This window comes from Papio anubis, chromosome 17, assembly GCF_008728515.1.
Source record: "Papio anubis isolate 15944 chromosome 17, Panubis1.0, whole genome shotgun sequence".
Taxonomy (NCBI): Eukaryota; Metazoa; Chordata; class Mammalia; order Primates; family Cercopithecidae; genus Papio; species Papio anubis.
Window position 1 is genome coordinate 35370319 of NC_044992.1, and position 18636 is coordinate 35388954.

Here is an 18636-nt window from a genome sequence, read left to right on the forward strand (position 1 = left end):
CGGAACTTAAAATGAAAAAAAAAAAAAACCATCTCACCAAGCTCACCAAGGGGTGGGGGGCAGTGGGAGGATGGAAGTCTTAGTGGGAATGGAAGCAATAAAAAGACGGAACTCTGTCTGCCAGACACATGTAGGAACACTCTAAAACAGCAAATGGCCTTTGATCAGCTCTGCCTCAGTCGAGCAAAGCTTTCAAATTCAGATAGTACCAGGCGTGGGTTCCAAAACCTAATGTGGGTCTCCGTGTCCCTTGGGGATTGGTCCTTCTCTTGTCCCTCCTCCTCTTCTCCCGCAGTGAAGTGGTTAAGATGTCAAGCAATGAGAAACCCCAATCCCCATCTCCTCGAAGCTGGGTGGTGCAGGGCACTTCATCACCTGAGTTCCAAACCATGCATTTTGGGCAGGCCTTGCCTCTTTTGCTGCAATTCTCCCTCTATGGGAAACTGTTCAAATCAGAATGTCAATCTGTGGAGTTCAAATGTTTTCTTTCCTTGTCTCTCTTTTTAAGAGACAGGGTCTTGCTCTGTTGCCCAGGCTGGAGTACAGTGGCGTGATCATAGCTCACTGCAGCCTCAACCTCCTGGGCTCGAGAGATCCTCCCACTTCAACCTCGTAAGTAGCTGGGACTACAGGCATGTACCACCTCACCTGGCTAATTTTCGTATTTTTTGTAGAAAGGGGCCTCACTGTGTTGCCCAGGCTGGTCTCCAACTCCTGGCCTCAATCAGTCCTCCCACCTCCACCTCCCAGAGTGCAGGCATGAGCCACTGCACCCAGCCTCAAATGTTTTCTCAATGTGGTCCCTTCTAGTCTGCGTCTTGGCTCAACTCCCAGAAACCTTTGGTCAAATCACTATGGAGCTGTTAACAGTAAAAGTAGCCCCCAGGAATAAGGTGCTAGCCACCTCCCAGGCACTGTACTTTATGAACACTGTCTCCTGTAAACATTACAACAATCCTGTCAGGTAGATGCTCGTATTGTATTATCCCATTTTACATATCAGGAAATTAAGGACTAACAAAGTTGAGTGAACTCCCCAAGGTCAAGCAGCTAGGAAACTATTAGGCCAGAAAGTAACCCTACGACTGTCTGCCTCCTAAGCCTCTTCTCTTAAGCCCTAATCAGCACTGCTTCCCACCACATGCCTTCATTCTTCCCATCTACAGATGGGGAAATTGAAACCCGGAGCTGCAAGGCAAAGTGCCTGAGGTCATGTTCAGCACATCAGCATTGGGCTAAGAGACCAAGAGACAGAAGTCAAGTCTCTCCCGCTAGGACTGGAACGTTCACACCCATAGTCTGCCGTACTCCCTCATGACCCAAACCACCCTGTCAAAAAGAAAACCAGCCCTGGCGTGGTCGCTCATGCCTGTAATCCCAGCACTTTGGGAGGCTGAGGCAGGTGGATCACTTGAGGTCAGAAGTTCGAGACCAGCCTGGCCAAAGGTGGCGAAACTCCGCCTCTATTAAAAATACAAAAAAAAAAAAAAAATTAGCTGGGCATGGTGGCGGGTGCCTGTAATCCCAGCTATTTGGGAGGCTGAGGCAAGAGAATCACTTGAACCCGGGAGGCGGAGGTTGCAGTGAGCCCAGATCGCACTACTGCACTCCAGCCTGGGCGACAGAGCAGAATTTCATCTCAAAAAGAAAAGAAAAGAAAAGAAAACCAACCCAACCCCCCAGTCCATGGAAGAAAGGTCCCTAATACGATATAACCCAAGGAGAGCAGGTCCCTTCCTCTCCAGGTCTCCTTTCCCCTGACTGTGCAGTGGGGCTCACTCACTCTCTCTGGTCTCATCCTTTCTGCCACTGTCCCCCAGGAGACCGAGTCAGCTCTGGGAAAACTTGGGAGCCAGGAAACCTTGAACCTCAGCACAAAAATGAGGCGCCTCTGTTACCTGGCACTCACCAGGGACTTGCCTCAGAGAAATTCCAGTGTCACCCAATTTGGAAACCAAGGAAATGAGTCATGGCCCTTTTAGGAAGCTAGAGATGACCTTCACTTACAAAAAAGGAAACTGAGGCAACAGCAGAGGCAGCACACTGGGAAAGGTAGTAGCTCAGAACTCACACCCACCCAGTCTCTCTGGTCTTGTTCCTCCCTCAAGTTCTAGGAGAATGCTTTGCACTTCTTTAGTAATTGGCCCTTCCTCTATCTTTCCCTGCATATTTCTTCCTTTGGCTTTTAAACCCAGAAACTTTCACCAAAAGCAGGCGCATGTAAAAAGGAGTCACATTCGTGACAACAGTTGAAGCTACCTCATCAAGCAACTGAGGTCTAAACTGGCTCCTAATTAATATTAACCCTCCAAATCAGAGTCATGCTCAGAAAACCTTGGATGAAGAGACGCCAGGCGGGAGGGGAGTCTCCAATTTTCTTTTTACTTCATCTGGAAAATTAAGAGCACTGCTGATTTGAACAAGAAATCATCAAGGAAAGCAATCACAACTCCGCACGGCCCATAACTCGATGGACTTGGATGTGTAACCTGCCACTTTCATGTGCCGAAATTAAAATGATTGTGGCAAGAATAGCAATGATGACATGGGTTTGTCCCTCCTCCTTCAGCCTTAGAAAACGTAAAAACCCCTACAGAATCTTCTGAAGGAGGTCAGGTAAAAGATCTTTCTTTGTCAAAATAAACCAGTAGAAAACTGGTCCAAGACTGTGCTATACAGCCCTTCCCAAAAAGATGCTCCCCCAAGACTCTTTCTCTCCAAGGATAACGAACTTGAGGGAGGGGAGGGAGACAGTGAGCACAGAGAACTGAAGGAGGGAGGGGCTCCTGGAGACCCTCCACTCCAAACTCAACACTTACTTGCTGTTTCTGCATTAATTACAATAAACTGCTTCATAGCCTAGTGATCACTTAATGGAGCAGCAAATATGGCTTTTTCCCTATAATTAGTCAATGTAATCTACTGCTATTTCCCTCCTCCTGGCCACCCCTTCTCTCCTTCCCTTTCCACCCTCTACACACCAACGTTCACACGCACCCCATCCCCTGCCCAGGATCCACTTATAATCATGATCTTGTTCCCCGTTCCCAGCAATACTTGGTAAACTCCACCCAGTGGACATGAAGCGAAGGGGACCCACACACAGGGGATGCCCCAAGGCATGTGGGGGCTTTCCCAGCCCCGACAATAGGTCTGAGTGTCAGCATCTCCCAGGCCAATGACTGGGAACTGTGTTCATTTCCTGAGCGCTACCAATCTTCTTCCCACTCACAGGACAGCACTCATGGGTTTGTAGATCAAAACCTACTATTCCGTATCCCCAAGCAAAAGGTTCTATGAAAAAGTAACCCTTGCCCCCAATCCCAAGGTTCTCCCTCACTCCCTCCCAGCTTGGGCTCTTTCATGTTTCTGAAGTTACTCCCTCTCTTAGACCATCCAGCCCTGTGCTCCCAGTTCCCACCAAGTGTCAAAGGAACAAAGGCATCTTCAAAGGCTGGGGACACCATCTGAGGTTCCTAACTGAAATGATTTCCCTGCCCTTGAAAATGCAGGTTTTGTGAAATGAAGCTGCTAAAACAGCCCTTTGGCGTGTGGATTAAGGATAACAACACCCTCTTTTATGGCCTGCTTTTCTCAACTCAGACCTCTAAGGACTTATCAACTAACTTCAGATACTCTCATCACCAGCAAGAACAGAACACTTTGTATCTTTCCCATGTTCGAGATGGCTTTAAAATTTTTCTTTTGCTGGTTATAGAGAAAAGAATTCCCATTTTCTCAGTACCACCATACGCCAGGTGCCTTATTTACACCGGCTCATTTAATCCCCACAACTCTATTATTCCCCTTTATTTAAGTGCAGAATTGAAGCCCAGAAAGGCTGGGACACCTTCGTAAAGCCACAGAGTTAGTGGCAGTTATCAAGTTTCAAACTAGGTCCCTCTGAGTCCAAAGCCTGTGCTGCCAACAAACCACACACTTTGTTACGGCACATGAATTTGTCTGAATCCAAATTACACTGCAATTCTACCTGAGTCATATATATTCATATGCTTAAACACACAACCACGTGTGTGTGTCTTCTTTTGTATTTCTCAAACACTACTTAAGGAAAAATATGTAAGGCAGAAGACAGCAGTACTTAGAGTTCAACTACTACATAAGGCTGGCACGGAGCACTTACCCAATCCTGCTACAGCATTTGATCCTTTCTAACAACCCTACAACTCACACACCCATACACTTCCTTTGTTGCAAACACCATTCTAAGCCCTTTATTATGTTAAGTCCCATAATCCTTATGACAACCCCATGAAGGTGATACCATCATCATCTCCATTGTACAGATGACAAAACAGAGGCACAGAATATTTAGATAGCTTGCTCAAGGTCACACAGCTGCAGTGGCAGAGCAAGGATTCAAAGTCTGGTTCCAGATTCCATGCTCTTAAATGCTCAGCTAGAACACCTGGAGAGAAAGTAATAAAAATAACGACGGTAAAAATAACATTTTACTTCAATGTGTAAATGTTACACAAAGGGTGATGGGGGTGGGTGGGATCCAGCCTCTATTTGCAGCTTTGTTTTCCCGTATTCTGAGGCCCCAGCCTATGTGGCATCAAATCATTCACAAGCTAGTTTCATGATTTCTCTATTGCGAACAAACTCTTCTATTGAATCTCTCCTGTCAATATCAGAGATAAGGCCCCGAAGGCCCCAGGAGCAGGTCTCTGGAAAGCTTTTTAGAGCCCCACACAGGGGTAGACGTTTGAGAATGCTTGAGTTCAAACTCTCAGAGCACTTCCCCCGCGACACTTGGGAGTTTTGTCTGGATAGCCCTGAAAAAAAAAACAGTCATTTCCCATGAACACAATCAGTCCTTCTCTTGAGATGCCCAGGGGGTCTGATCATCCCCCCTCCACCATCTCTTTACCTTGAAGAAGGACCCAGGTGACTGTTTCCACGGCACCTTCTACTCTAATCCACTGGGGTCATGCTGCAGAGGGGCCGCTTGGAGGGCTCATGCCGTGAATGCACAGGCTTTGAGCAAACAGGATGATGTGGCGATAAAGGCAATCACAACATGCTAAGGCGACGGCCTGCCAAACGCACGCTGCCCAGGCAGGACTTGTGCTCAAAAGAACTTTAATTGAATTCTTTCAGCAAGTGCAGCAGGAAAATTCATAATGAGGTCCCCCCCACTCACACCCCCACTATGTCAGTCTGTTCTGCAGTTGTGTGAATCCAGTGGAAAAAAAAAATTTCATTTTTAACAAGAATATGGGACGTGTGTGGACATTAACCTGAACATCGTGTACTGCAGGGAAAAACAATGATCAAATCCAAGGATTTTTATTTTCAAAGCAATTTAAGTAAGGCATTCTGCCATAATCAGCTTTACTACCCCTATTAGTACAGGAAAACAAGTTCTGAACCTGGCTCCCTAGTGAAAAATGCAAAATTTGTATAATTAAAATTATACTTGTGAAATTCAAACACACTTTAATTTCCTAAGGGCCCCCTAATCAAGTCAGAAGTTCTTACTAAAACCAATTATCTGCTTTGGAAAACAGAAGAGGAAACATATACATGTAGCAATCTCGTGGAGATTCACAGGCCAGTTCTCTCCTAGGTGCGAGCATCCTAATTGGATCCTTTTTCCCCAGGTAGAAGACAGGGTGAATCCACTAGTTAGTTTTTATTAAGTAGTATATCTGAAAGTGGAAACATTTTTTGCTTGTTTGTTTGCCTCTAGCTACAAAAAGGACACATTTGAGAGATATCCCAGAGGGAACTGAGTTGAAAGGGATTTAAAAAATAGAGTGTATCAGTAAATACACACTGTGTTTCCACCCACTCCACTATACCCCAGGCCCCATCTGGTTATTTTTCTTAAGATGTCGCAGCAGTTTTTCAAAACCCTTGACCAGTACTATTTAGAATGGTCACTCTAATGCCATGGCGAGGAATGGGATGAAAATACTAGCTTCCTCTCCGAAACCCGTTCACAACTGAATCAGGTACTCTCAAACTCCTATCCAGGAAATCAGCAAGACCCACGTTTTTCACCTTCTTCTACCCGCAATGTTGCAGCTTTTCTTGAGTAACTGGAAATTCTTGCACAAGAGCAACATGGAAATACGGATTACTTTCCAAGACACTAAAATATTTAAGAAGCAGTTGTTGCCATGTTTCATCTATGCCACCAATATGAAGTGTTATCGATCTAGGGCCTTTGGAGGGGCGGGATCTATACACCAACAGGTTTTCTTTTCCCCTCTCCCTGGAATTCATTTCAGAAATGAGAATATTGACTTTTCACACTCTTGGTTTGGTGTTCCAACAGTGCCCAGCTCTGTGATGCTGGCCTGACACGCCGCCCAGTTGGGCTCCAGCAGGTATCCAGAAAGTAAAAACAAAATGCCTCTAAGTTGAAAACTTTACTTTTCAGCAGGTGGGAATAAAGGACAAAACTCAACATTCAGGGCCTCCTTAGGGTGGAGAACAGCACAGTAAACCAAACACAGTAACACAGTTAACACCAAATTTTGGTGTTAAAAATTCCATCTGAAGACTTAGGAGACACAACTTGTGCATGCACACACACACACAGGCACCCACGCAAGCATGCAGAGGGAACACTCAGCTGAGAGCAAGTCATGGGAACTGCTACTTGGCTGGTTCCTCGCCTCCCTCCCACCAGAGCGGTCACCTCATTAATGTCACTCAGCATCACATTTTGCTACACTAGGTCTTTCTGCACTCTGTTCCCCTAGGCGGCCCAAAAGCCCGCTTCCATTGTAAACTTCTGTGCTTTAGGAAACTATCAAAAGCTTTGATGGCAGAAAAGAAAAAACTTTTATAGGGCCTCCCTCCTCACTCTTTCCCCTCCTCCAGTTTCTTTTCTTTGGTGCTTTATTCAACATCACTACACACACAAATCATGCTCTGAAAGTCGTTTACAATATGTCAGCTTAAAAAAAAAAAAAATTGCAGTGGCCCGTCTATTTTGCAATTGCCCAAAGAGAATAATTCATTTCGGTGGAGGGTAGGGATGAAGCCCTGAATACATTCCTACACCGTTTTCTGCCCTTCAAAACAATAAAAATGTAAAAACCCAGACGAAGGAAGGCCCAAGGTGGCAGGAACGAGAATCTCTTGACCCCCAAGGAATTTATTCTCCTAGATCTTCTGAAGCACTCTCTCCCCAGAATGCATCATCAAGACCATTTTATTAGATTTTTCTAAACCCTTGAAATTGTCACATAATTGAAACAGAAACAGCAATTTAGAGCTCTTGAATGGATTTCTTAAAAAGAAGACTCTGTGCTTGCCCAACACCCCCGCTCCTTGGCTGCTCATACCCCTAACCTAAATTTAAGGTCCTTGCACACAAAACCCTATTTATCTTATAAATCCTCCCCTGCCATAAAAGTTACACATTCTCCTAATGCCTTAGATTTCAGGACGTTTGAGAGAAACTCATCCCAGACAACAGGCTAAAAAAAGAATCCATTAGCATTAACTTGCCTGTCACAGCCAGTGACAAATAAATGAATGTGATGCTTTCAGATCAGTCATTGGTAGAGCTACCCCCGGGCAGATAAAGACCAGTACAGGGAGAGTGAAGACTCATGGGGAGACCTCTCACACAGCAGTGTCTCAGCTGTTCCCTAGCTGCTCTCCGGGACTTTACTCTCAGAGGCAGCAAAAACACAGGCATCAGATACGGAAAAGGAAATGAATTCCTAATGCCCATCAAGCATCCCCAAGATAAAGGCTGTATGCTATCTCGCCTCAAGAACCAGGACCCCACGAGCAGGCCAAGCCACTGACACAGAATTTTCCCACTGACACAGAATTTTCCAATCTCAGTGTACTGTTCTATCCCTCACCCTAGAAAGGAGCAACAGTGCCCTTCAACCCACAAGCTGCTCAGTTATAAGGTCCTCTGATGATGGAGGCAAGGCTGTCTTTCGGGGACAGTAACAGATGATGAATGCTTATACTACATCCGCAAAGTGCAGCTATCACCCTAGGCCATGCATATGCATTAGCTCAGTTCATCTTACCCTTAGCAATTCTACAATGGAGGGACGGTTGCGATCCCATTTAACAGGTGAAAGTGGAGGTGCAAAACCACTAAGTGACTTGTGTAAAATGCCATCGCTGGTAAGTGGCACTTACCTATGCTAAACAGGCTCTCAGAAAACAGGTAACAAAAATTAACCTGAAGCTTTCCAGCTAGAATATCACAAATTCTATTCCTCAGCCTGAGCATTTTACAGCCATCAGGCAAAGTGGCAACCTCAACTCTGCCCACTCATGTTGGATGCAGCAAGGCTTAGCAGAGAGGAGAACAAAGCCTTGGGATTCAGAGAGACTTTGGTCCAAAGGCCAACCCTGACCCTCGCTAGTTCTGTGGTTCTAGAAAGCTGTTTGCCCTCTCAGGCCCCAGTTTACCTACCTGTCAAACGGAGATAATACCAACTATTTCAAAGGATTGTTGTAAGGATTAAAGAAGATTAAGTATATAGTCTCAGTACTATGCCTATAATATATAAACTCACAATAAATGACAGTCATTATTCTGAATTAGGATTTTTCTTTTTAACTATTCAAAATCTCACAGCTAAGATAAAGCAGGATAGCAGCCAGGCATCCACCCTAAGGCTAACATTCCAGATTGTTGGAAGCCTGGTGCTTTATCTTCAAAAGAGAGGAGAATTGAGGATATCTTATTCTACTCTGGACCCAGGGGGACATCTGTCCCAGCTGTACCGACCAAGTGAGGTTGCTGCTGCAACGCACCACAGGGTGCTCAGCCCCAAGACCACACCTGAGCACCTCATACCACACGGAAAGCAGAGATCATGATTTCAAAAATGCATATTCTTCACCAACCAGCCGCTCAGCCAAAGGCGACCCCAAGCAGATACCATCTATGAAGTCACAGGTCAGACTGCTCTGAGCCACAGGACACACACACTGGTGTTATACAGGCAATCTGTGATGTTCACATGGAGAAATGGTATCTCACTGTCTACACATGGTGAGGTCATGGTCACAGCTTAAACAAGGACAAAGTACAGAACTTTGGAATTGTATCTATATCATGGTCCCTTGTTAATGAGGAAAAGAGAGGATAGAAGGTAGAAACAAGAGAATGAGAGAGCTCTTTGTAAGCGGCCACACACCCCCAAAGGTAGAGATGGCATCTGCCAAGAGCGTTACTCCTGAAGAAGAAGACTCTGACCAGAGAGAACATAGTCTGAATTAAACTTAAGCCACAAGCCCAGGGTAGAAGTTCTCCAGGCAACTGCATCAGCCATGGTCCTATCAGTGACCCCAGCTTCTATACGGGTCCGAATGAGCTCAGAACATCCCATGGAGCACCCCCATACACCCGCAGAGACACACAACAGGTTCCCCAGCACCTGTCCATTTGCTTTGTCGGGTCCTTGAGGCCTTCTACAAACTGGCTCCAACCTACTTTGCAAGCCTCATGCCAGATCACTCTGCAGTACACACCCTTTGCCACACCGCTGCATACCCTGGTCTTCCCAGTTCCTAGCATGTGTTCCTGCCATTATTCCTTCCTACCTGATCTTCAAGATCTGGGGCAAAGACCACCTCTTCCTAGAAGCTTAGATCCCCCTTCCTCAAAATGCTGTTCCTATCTATTCTATTGGGCTTATCCCATCCTTTCCAGTATCACAGGTCACCCCCGCCTCCCAACCTGGAGCTAATGTCCTTAAAGATGAGAACTGTGTTTCTTCTGTCATTTTTCATTCCCTTTACCTAAATGGAAGTCCATGATGTACAAAAGCACAAAGTAAGGGCTAAGGACGGGGTATTTTGTTTGTTTGTTTGTTTGTTTGAGACGGAGTCTCGTTCTGTCACCCAAGCTGGAGTACAGTGCCGCGATCTTGGCTCACTGCAACCTCCGCCTCCCAGATTCAAGCAATTCTCTGCCTTAGCCTCCCGAGTTGCTGGGATTACGGGTGCCTGCCACCATGCCTGGCTAATTTTTGTATTTTTAGTAGAGACGGGGTTTCACCATCTTGGCCAGGCTGGTCTTGAACTCCTGACCTCATGATCCACCCATCTCAGCCTCCCAAAGTGTTGGGATTACAGGCGTGAGCCACTGCACCTGGCTGGGGTTTTTTCTTTTTTTTTTTTTCAGTAGTAGTAGTAGTAGTAAAATATGCTTGTGTCCAATGGAGGAAATAAGGCATGAACCTAAATACCGTAAAACTCAGAACAAAGTGCGTAACACAGTCCCTGATGCTGAGCAGAAACTTGGTAAATAATTTCTGAACTACTGAAAGTGGCAACTGATTGTACTAAATAAATGGCCCACCCCACTCCCGCCATCACTCTTTCCTGGCTTTGGTCATCACACCTGACAGCACATTATGTACTTATCTGTTTGCTCACTGCCTATTTGCCCCACTAGAGCAAAAGTTTGGTGAAGGCAGGAACTTTGTCGTATTCTCCACACTATCCCCAGAACTTTGCACAGTATCTGGCATACAGTCGGTGCTTGTTTGGTGAATAAATGAATGAGTGAATGAGTGAATGCCTAGCACAACATGCAACAGATGTATGTGCTCCATAAGTTTTTGCTGATTTATTATTGTTGGAAGGGGCTTAACCAAAGAAAAGGTAAGTGCTGTGGAAATCCAAAGAAATACGACTGTTTCCACAAAGGGGCAGGGACAGCTTCACGGAAAAGATAATGATGAAGTTGGGCTTTCAAAGAGGGGTCTGCTGTGTACAGAGAAGGGAAGGGCAGTGCAGAGAGGGAAATCTGCAAAAGGACAGGTTTCTCAGAGAAGGGTGAGCATTCAGTTTCAAGGCAGCAAAAACTAGAAGAATTGAGAGAGAAGGTGGAAAAGACCCCAGTACAGATTTTGAAGGACCTTAAGTACCAAGCTAAGACGTTGAGACTGTGTTCCGTGCGCATCAGGAAGCACTGAGTATATCCTGAATCCCTCCAAAAGTGGGTGCACGCACAGAGTTGGCAATTAATAAGGATTAACCCAGCTCTTGTTAAATGAACACATTAGATCAAACGGGAAGACAGAGATGATGAACTACATCTCCCCTGTGTCTTCTCAGGGCTTTCGGCCGAAGATTGTTCGGGTTTAAAAATACAAAATAGGACACGAAGAATGGACGCCGCCCCAAGGGGCACCCGAGATGGTCAGCTGGTTCCTCCGAGACTGCCTTCTCCTCCCTTCCCAGGCAGCAGAGGAGGCTCACCTGTCTGCCAAAAATCATCTGACACAGAACACAGAAGCTTCGTAGTCTTAGGAGACTGACCTTAACAATGAAATGAAAGCATGTGAGGAACAGCAAAATCCAGGGAAAGGACATTTGTAGGACAAGGTGCCCCTCCTCCTTGGGCTGACACCTGCTACTGACTTGGAACACAGGAAGGAGCAGTGCTCACCGACAAGAAAGAAGCTAAGCCACTAATCCTCCCAGGTCCTCGCTGTTGTGGAAAAGGGCTGCAGACACACCACCACATCCTCGCTGGGAACGAGAAAACTCACTGGCAGGCCGGTTCACGGTGGCTGCCGAGATGACAGCTGCAGAACATCCAAGATGGCAAGATGCTAGAATGACCCGACCCACAGCAGCAAGGGAAGGCCAGATGCCGAAAACTCACCCTTCGCCCTTGAGAAGCTGCCAAGAAACCACTCCCCCAGAACAGGAGGTGTGCGTGTACACGTTTGGGCTGCCATTGCACCCATCTGGATGCGTGCTTAGCAGAGAACCTTCCAGGGCCCTGAAGCCACGTCACAGGAGAAGAGGGGAACAGGAAAACCCAGCTGCTAGCTCAGCCCTGCTACAATTTAACTGTGGACCTGAAGCAACCAACGTAACTTTACTGGGTAGCAGCTGCCTCCACAGGGAAAAAGGCAGGCTGGATTCAGTTCATTCATTTAGTTACTAAACAGTTCCCTGCCCTCAGAGAGCTTACATTCCAATTAAGATTTTCCTTCAGTCATTTCACCATTGTACCTTTTTTTATTCTATTAAAATAATTCTCCGGCCGGACGCAGTGGCTCACGCCTGTAATCCCAGCACTTTGGGAGGCAGAGGCGGGTGGATTACCTGAGGTCAGGAGTTCAAGACCAGCCTGGTCAACATCATGAAACCCCATTTTTACAAAAATACAAAAATTAGCCAAGCATGATGGCAGGTGCCTATAATCCCAGCTACTTGGGAGGCTGAGGCAGGAGAATTGCTTGAACCCAGGAGGTGGAGGGTGCAGTGAGCCAAGATCTCACCACTGCACTCCAGCCTGGGTGACCAAGTGAGACTCTGTCTTAAAAATAATAATAATAAAAATAAGAATCCTATAATAATAAGATCAACAGGCATTTGCGGGGTGCTATTTTATGTCAGACTCCCAGTGAAGAATTTTGCATTTATCCTCCAAACAACAGCATGTGATGAGTACTATAATTCTCCCTCTTTTACAGAGGAGGAAACTGAGCCTTGGGGAGGCTTAAGTGACTCGCCCCTGGCCACCCTGCTGTGACTGAAGGCAACTAGAAATAGGTTAAAGAAGTGAGATCTCCCTGCATCAACAGATGAGGTTCTGTTCTCTAAAAGTTAAGGAAGGAAATGGCAATTGGGAAAAGGTGGGAATGTTTTCTTATACACAAGGATAATTAAGACAGATGGTGAGTACACCCAGACCTCGCTCTTGCCGAAAGACGCTAAGGAGTCTCTTGGTTCCTCCACACACAAGAAAAGAACCCACGAGCTCAAGCAAAACTCTTCCAGACAGCCAACACTCCAGTCCAAAGGGAGCAAAGAAAGAACAGGGAATGATGGATCCTCATCATCCTCATGTCTCCGAAGGCTTCAAATTAAGTCATCTTTTTAGAGGAGCACGACCATTTTAATTTTTAAAAAGATAAGGGGGGGAACTCTTACATATTTTACAAAATGAAATAATCATCCAGAGAAATAGGAAGATAGAGAATGAACCAGTCTTCTTGCCCTGATCAAAATATACTTCACTAATTAACAGCCTCTAGTCTCCAAGAGTCTCCCCACCCTACTTCACTTGAGATGTGAACATTTACACCGCAAAGGGGGACACATAAACTGCAGGATTCAAAACCTTCCTTTGGTGACTCATTAAAACTATGGTCTAAACAGATTTTTATTTATATGATACATTACAGAATATTATGACAGTACTAAGATGAAATCTGTTCTTCACTGCCATGGATTTTCTTTCATTTTAAGTTACCGTTTCTTTCCACCAGTCTTGTTTTAACACCTCCACGGAATATTTCTCTGGCGAGCGTTAGCAAGGAGGGACAGCCAGAAAGCAGAGAAACTCATTTTAACTGAAACACACACTGACATATCATTTACAAGCTCCTCGCCCAGCCCACGAGGAGGGGCAGGGTTCCCTCTGCCACTGTGACCGGAACACAAAAACACAGAAGTTTTATTGAAGGGAGATAAACGATAAATAAATCAGGCTCAACTTAAAGTTCTACGCTCCTGCCAGCCGGGTTTTGGCCCCCAACACTAACTCCAGTCTGAAATCCCAGAGACCAGGCTCAAATTCTATTGGAAAATAAATGTAGACAGGGAAGACACCTTCTCCCCACCCTGTCCCAATTCTCAACCACCATACAACCTTGGCATTTACTCTGTTGCCTCACTGGGGTTGAGTAACTCCAGAACCATCTGAAAAGATGGCCTGAGGGGTCGGATGGAAAGATATAAGACAGTGTCACACACTGGTATAACATGATGGGACAAGGCAAATCACCTAGGCCCAGGAACGCAAAACTTCAAAGTCCTGGGCCTCTGGCAATGGTTCCCTCAGCACAGCCTGCTGACCTCTTGGAGCCCATCTCCTGTCACATAATAGAGGGGCCATCCCCTGAGGTACCCCCATAGCATGGCACATTGGTGAAGGGCCCAGTTCTACAGCCAGATTGCCTGGGTATGGCTCCTGGACATCCATCCATGCCTCAGTTTCCTCATTTATAAAATGAGCTCATACTGGTACTCTCCTCATAGGGCTGCGTGAGGATTTAATGGGTTAATAAAGTCTCTGCAATAGTGCCTGGCATATAAATTCAATTAGTATCATTATGATTACTCAACCTCTCACAGGATTGATGTGAGAACTTAATAAAAACAGCAGTAAAAAGTAGCAGGTTGGCCAGGCACGGTGGCTCCCGCCTATAATCCCAGCACTCTGGGAGGCAGAGGTGGGAGGATAGCTTGGCCCAGGAGTTCAAGACTAGCCTGGGCAACACAGTGAGATCCCATCTCAAAATAAATAAATACATACATACATACATACATACATACATACATACATAAAATAGCAGGTTAACGCTTCTATGGCATTACCATGCAACACATCTTTTTTTTTTTTCAGTCCCTTTACCTTTATTAATTTATGTAATCTGCAGAAAAACTCTATGAGATGGAAAAACGAAGGTTCAAGGAAGTTAAACGATCGTTCAAATTCACACAGCTAAAGAGTGGCACCATCAGCATCTGAACCCGGGCTTTCCCGCTTGCAAACAACAACCAGAACAGTGATGAGAAAACCGACAAGAAAAATAATGACAATGACAAAGACCTTTGTCGCAGACCATGCTCTTTTACTCTACACAAAAACCTTCTGGGAGAGCTACTGTCATCACTCCTATTTTACAGATGAGCACACTGAGACTGAGAGAAGGTCAGGGACAACAGCCGAATGCCCCAGGAGATGGAATGGAGATGGAGATAATGAACAGCGAAGTCCTCTGTAAAGTGAAGTATGTCATACACAGTAAGGTGTTATTATTAAATCCCTAGAATTCATGGAAAGATGTTCTCCCCCAACTGGTTTCGTGTCAATTCACCTACAAACATTCCAGATGTGGAGCTGAGGGCTGGGAAAGGAATGCACACTTTGACAAGTTTGAGAAATACTCTGTCTCGTTTTCAAGTTGAATGCATCACTGCAGAGTGTATTAAAGTGAAATATTGCTTTTCTCGTTTAAAAACAAAGTTAAGGAAGGGGGACAACAAGGGGGAGAGAAAAACAGGTCAAACCCATGGTTTTACCAAGTAAGGGATTTTTCCAGCTTCCCTCTTGGGTAATCTGATCCAAGCTCTGAGTGATCAAATGACTAACCTGGAAATTTGAAGATTCACACTTATGGAAGAAACAGCAATTCTTCCAAACCCAGGAAATACTGCTAACTCTGGGAAGCTCTCTGAAATGTGAAGGATCACAGACAGTTTGGGAAGTAACTAAAACAATAAGGACAATTCCAAAGTTTGTGCTAAGTACAGAAATAACCTAATCTCTTTGGCTCATTAACTCCTATCATTTGCTTAAGCATTAGAAAAAAAATGCCTTAAGAAAACATTTCATTGCATTTACTTAAAAAGTTGTGTTTCCATCTTTAAAAAAGGGAGAAGAAAGAGAACAAGGAGGGAGAGAGGGAAGGAAGGAGGGAAGAAAGGAAGGAATCAATCAATCAAGTGGTAGGCTCCAGACCTGAAAGTACCATCACAATCACCAACTTTTCCTATATTAATGTGCAAAACCATTCCTCTCTTTACACAATTAAAAGGTTCCACTTCTGGGAGACTATGCGTAAAGAAATAAACTGAATTTGCTAAAGTCACAACCCCTTCCAACTTACAATCTGAAGTTTCAACTTTTCCCCTTTCCCTAAAAGAATGACAAATCCAGAAGATACATAAAAACATTTCTTCCAGTGCTACATAGGGAAGAAAAAAAGTAACTAAAAAGTGTAAACGTAACATGTAAGCCATAAGCCCTTCCAATTTAATCTTAGGCTTCATGCAGCTGTGTTCTCATAGCCACACCTGGCAAGCTCAGAGAAAACTATGTTAACGACACACTTCTAAAAAAGTGAAGCCCTATCTCGATTCTTTAAGCAAGTCTTGTAGTGCCACTCCTACAAGGTTACAACATTTTTAGGACTTCTCCACCCAGGCACCAGCACTTGCACAAATAAGAAGCACTGTTGGTTTCAAGTATGCCCTGACTTATCCAACCAACCTACAAACCAAGATATCCACTGTTTCCTCTCTCAGATTTAAGGCTTTATGGGCCTAAGAAGTTGTTTTATCCAAGAAAGGATCAGCTGTTTAGTTAAACTCTATTCCTCTCCATAAACTCCGAGTTGTGAAGCCTCAAAGAGTGCCCTCCAAAAGAGTCACAAGGAAATGTTTGACTTTTCCTGATATGATCTTGGAAATGCTTAAAAAGTAAACAGAATACTTGCAAAAAATACTGCAGTGGATGGAACCACGTCCTCCCACTAAGCATCAGACTTGTCCCTGCCCCCAGGTGGATGTTCCGAAGCCACCTTGGGATGGCTAACTTAGAGACGCATGGTTATCTCCACAGGACTACTTGCCCAGCCTGTCCTGATACCCCGAAGGAACAGTGAATACCAGGCTTCAACAGTTCATTGCCAATGCTGTTTGAAACTTGAAATTCTTGGCAAACATCTCTGAGTGCTAAAATCCTACTGTTGATTCTCCTACTTACCTTCGGTTGCGCTCGACGAGGAAATGCAACTTTGGGGTCAATCTGGGAAAAAAAAATAGAAAAGCAGGAGTCAATAAAGTACTTTAAGAAAAGGAAAAAATATATGATTAATCACCTAATTATTCATCACTCATTTCTCAGGCTTATAATTCAGCTTTTAGTAACTTCTCAGGCATCTCAAAAGTTTCCTAAACTTTGATCTCAACTTAACCATCCCTCCAATAGATCACATAACTAACATAGCTAGCTAGCCTTTCTGAAATGACCCACCATGCATTTCAGTGTGTGATGCTCTTAATAAACTAGATCTCATGTATTCTTATTTAGGCAAGGGCTTCTTCTTCCAGACACTGAATATTAAATGGTATCTGCATCTAATTTGCTATGCGTGGCTGGGAGAAAAGATGGGAGCATCATTATCATTGGGAAAAAAATCATAACCTGAAAATGAAATGTAAGTATTCTCTAGCAGTAGGTAATTGGATGGTATTTCTTGTCCCTGATGATAACTAAACAACACAGGAGGGGAAGGAGATTCCAAAATTTTTTTAAATCAACAACATCCAAAAACTCCCCATAGACATCCAACACAATGCTCTGCTTGAGTTAATTAATTCATTTTAGCAAAAGTAAAGTTACCCAGGATTAATCAAAAAGATCATCTGTTCTATAGTTATACCTCCAAAGATAAAAAATAATATTTTTTTAAGTAAAGAAAGTGAAGCATGTGAGCTAAAGCCACCTGGATTTTAAAAACAACAGGGAGTAAAAATCTATAAGCAACCTAAACCCAAATTAGAAAAGAAATCTCATCATAGGGAGAGCACAAAAAAAAAAAAGTTACTGAATAAAAGAAGTAGTCAGAATCTAGTGCAACAAGTAGGGGATTCCCCTACCCCAACCTCAATCCAAATGGAAAAACAGCCTCCAGTCCAAATCAGACACTTGCAAAACGCATGATGCTCAATCAGGGCCTAGCTGTTCTGAACTCAGAACAGTTCTCCCAGAAGCATGTGAATCTAACAGGCTGATGTGAGGGAGGAAAAAAGTGACTGCACAGATAAAAAAAGGAGGTAAGAAATGTGAAAATATTGCCGTTGTCGGTTTTCATTCAATTTCCAAATGGCACAAATCTTTGGGTAAAAATTTAACACAGATAGGATAAACACTGATACCGGTTATTTATTTCTAGGCTTTGGCTTTCATTTTAAAACGTTTTCCTTTTAAAAAGTAAATCTGAGCTTTGTTTTCACTTCTGCCATGGGGGCAGGGGGAAAGAGTAATGCTTTGGAGGAAAGTAGGGAGGTGGGGGTGAGGAGTGGGAAGCACCGAGGATAGTTCATTTGTTCCCTGACTTACATCCCCTAGGGTCCCAGCCAGAAAGACATACAAGAATTTCCTGCTGTTATTACAGTGGCTTAACGACCTAATAAAAGTCTGCATTGAAAGTCTGCATTGCGTTCCCTACCTTTAAACATCACCTGAGAAATGAGAGATTACTTTTCAAAAACTAAAATAGACAAAAATCTCTGATCTAGAAAACTACCCTTTCATAAGGATTAACATTACTGCATCTACAGGTGTGTCCAGCACTGACTAGCGCTTGTCTACAAGAGAAATACAACAGGTGTGGATTTTCCATTCTGTTGACCGAACGTAAGACAGAGGTGTCTTTTTATAAATACTCCCCAGAAAGTGTTTTTTTAGTTGACCGGCACACAATTGCAATCAGAAATCACCTTGTTTATGAGGTAACAGGTGTGGGGTATGTTGAGGGAGGTGCCAGGAGCTGGAAGACGTAAGGTGCAATGAAGAAAGTGAAGTACTAAAAAAAAATTAAATCGCAAAACTAAACAGCCAATTCAGAACTCCTGGATGGTGTGTGGCGGTATCAGAGCATTGTATCATGATCGAAGTTCCTCAGTGTGCAAAGTTTACACGCTGAGATCTCTGAAGGAGAGGAAGGGTCAAGTTAGGCATGGCAAATCCCAACCTTTTGCACATCCCTGTCAACTATTTTGTAAAAAACAAACAAAAAAGAAAACTACCAAAAATGAAAACATTAGTTAGTTAGGTACAGCTCTACTTACTGTAGC

General features: G+C 44.3%; 1 protein-coding gene across 14 annotated transcripts in view; it reads right to left on the reverse strand.

Moving 5' to 3' along the window:
• Positions 1–18636, reverse strand: part of MSI2 (musashi RNA binding protein 2) — a 468587-nt gene that overhangs the window by 446370 nt on the left and 3581 nt on the right. For all 14 annotated transcript variants that reach the window (XR_002517859.2, XR_002517858.2, XR_002517860.2 and 11 more), the window contains exon 5: positions 16541–16582. Coding sequence is in view for 11 of the 14 variants with exons in the window: in XM_031657051.1 (XP_031512911.1) it covers positions 16541–16582 (42 nt within the window). In the remaining 3 variants the exon portion in view is untranslated. The remainder of the gene's footprint in view (positions 1–16540; positions 16583–18636) is intronic.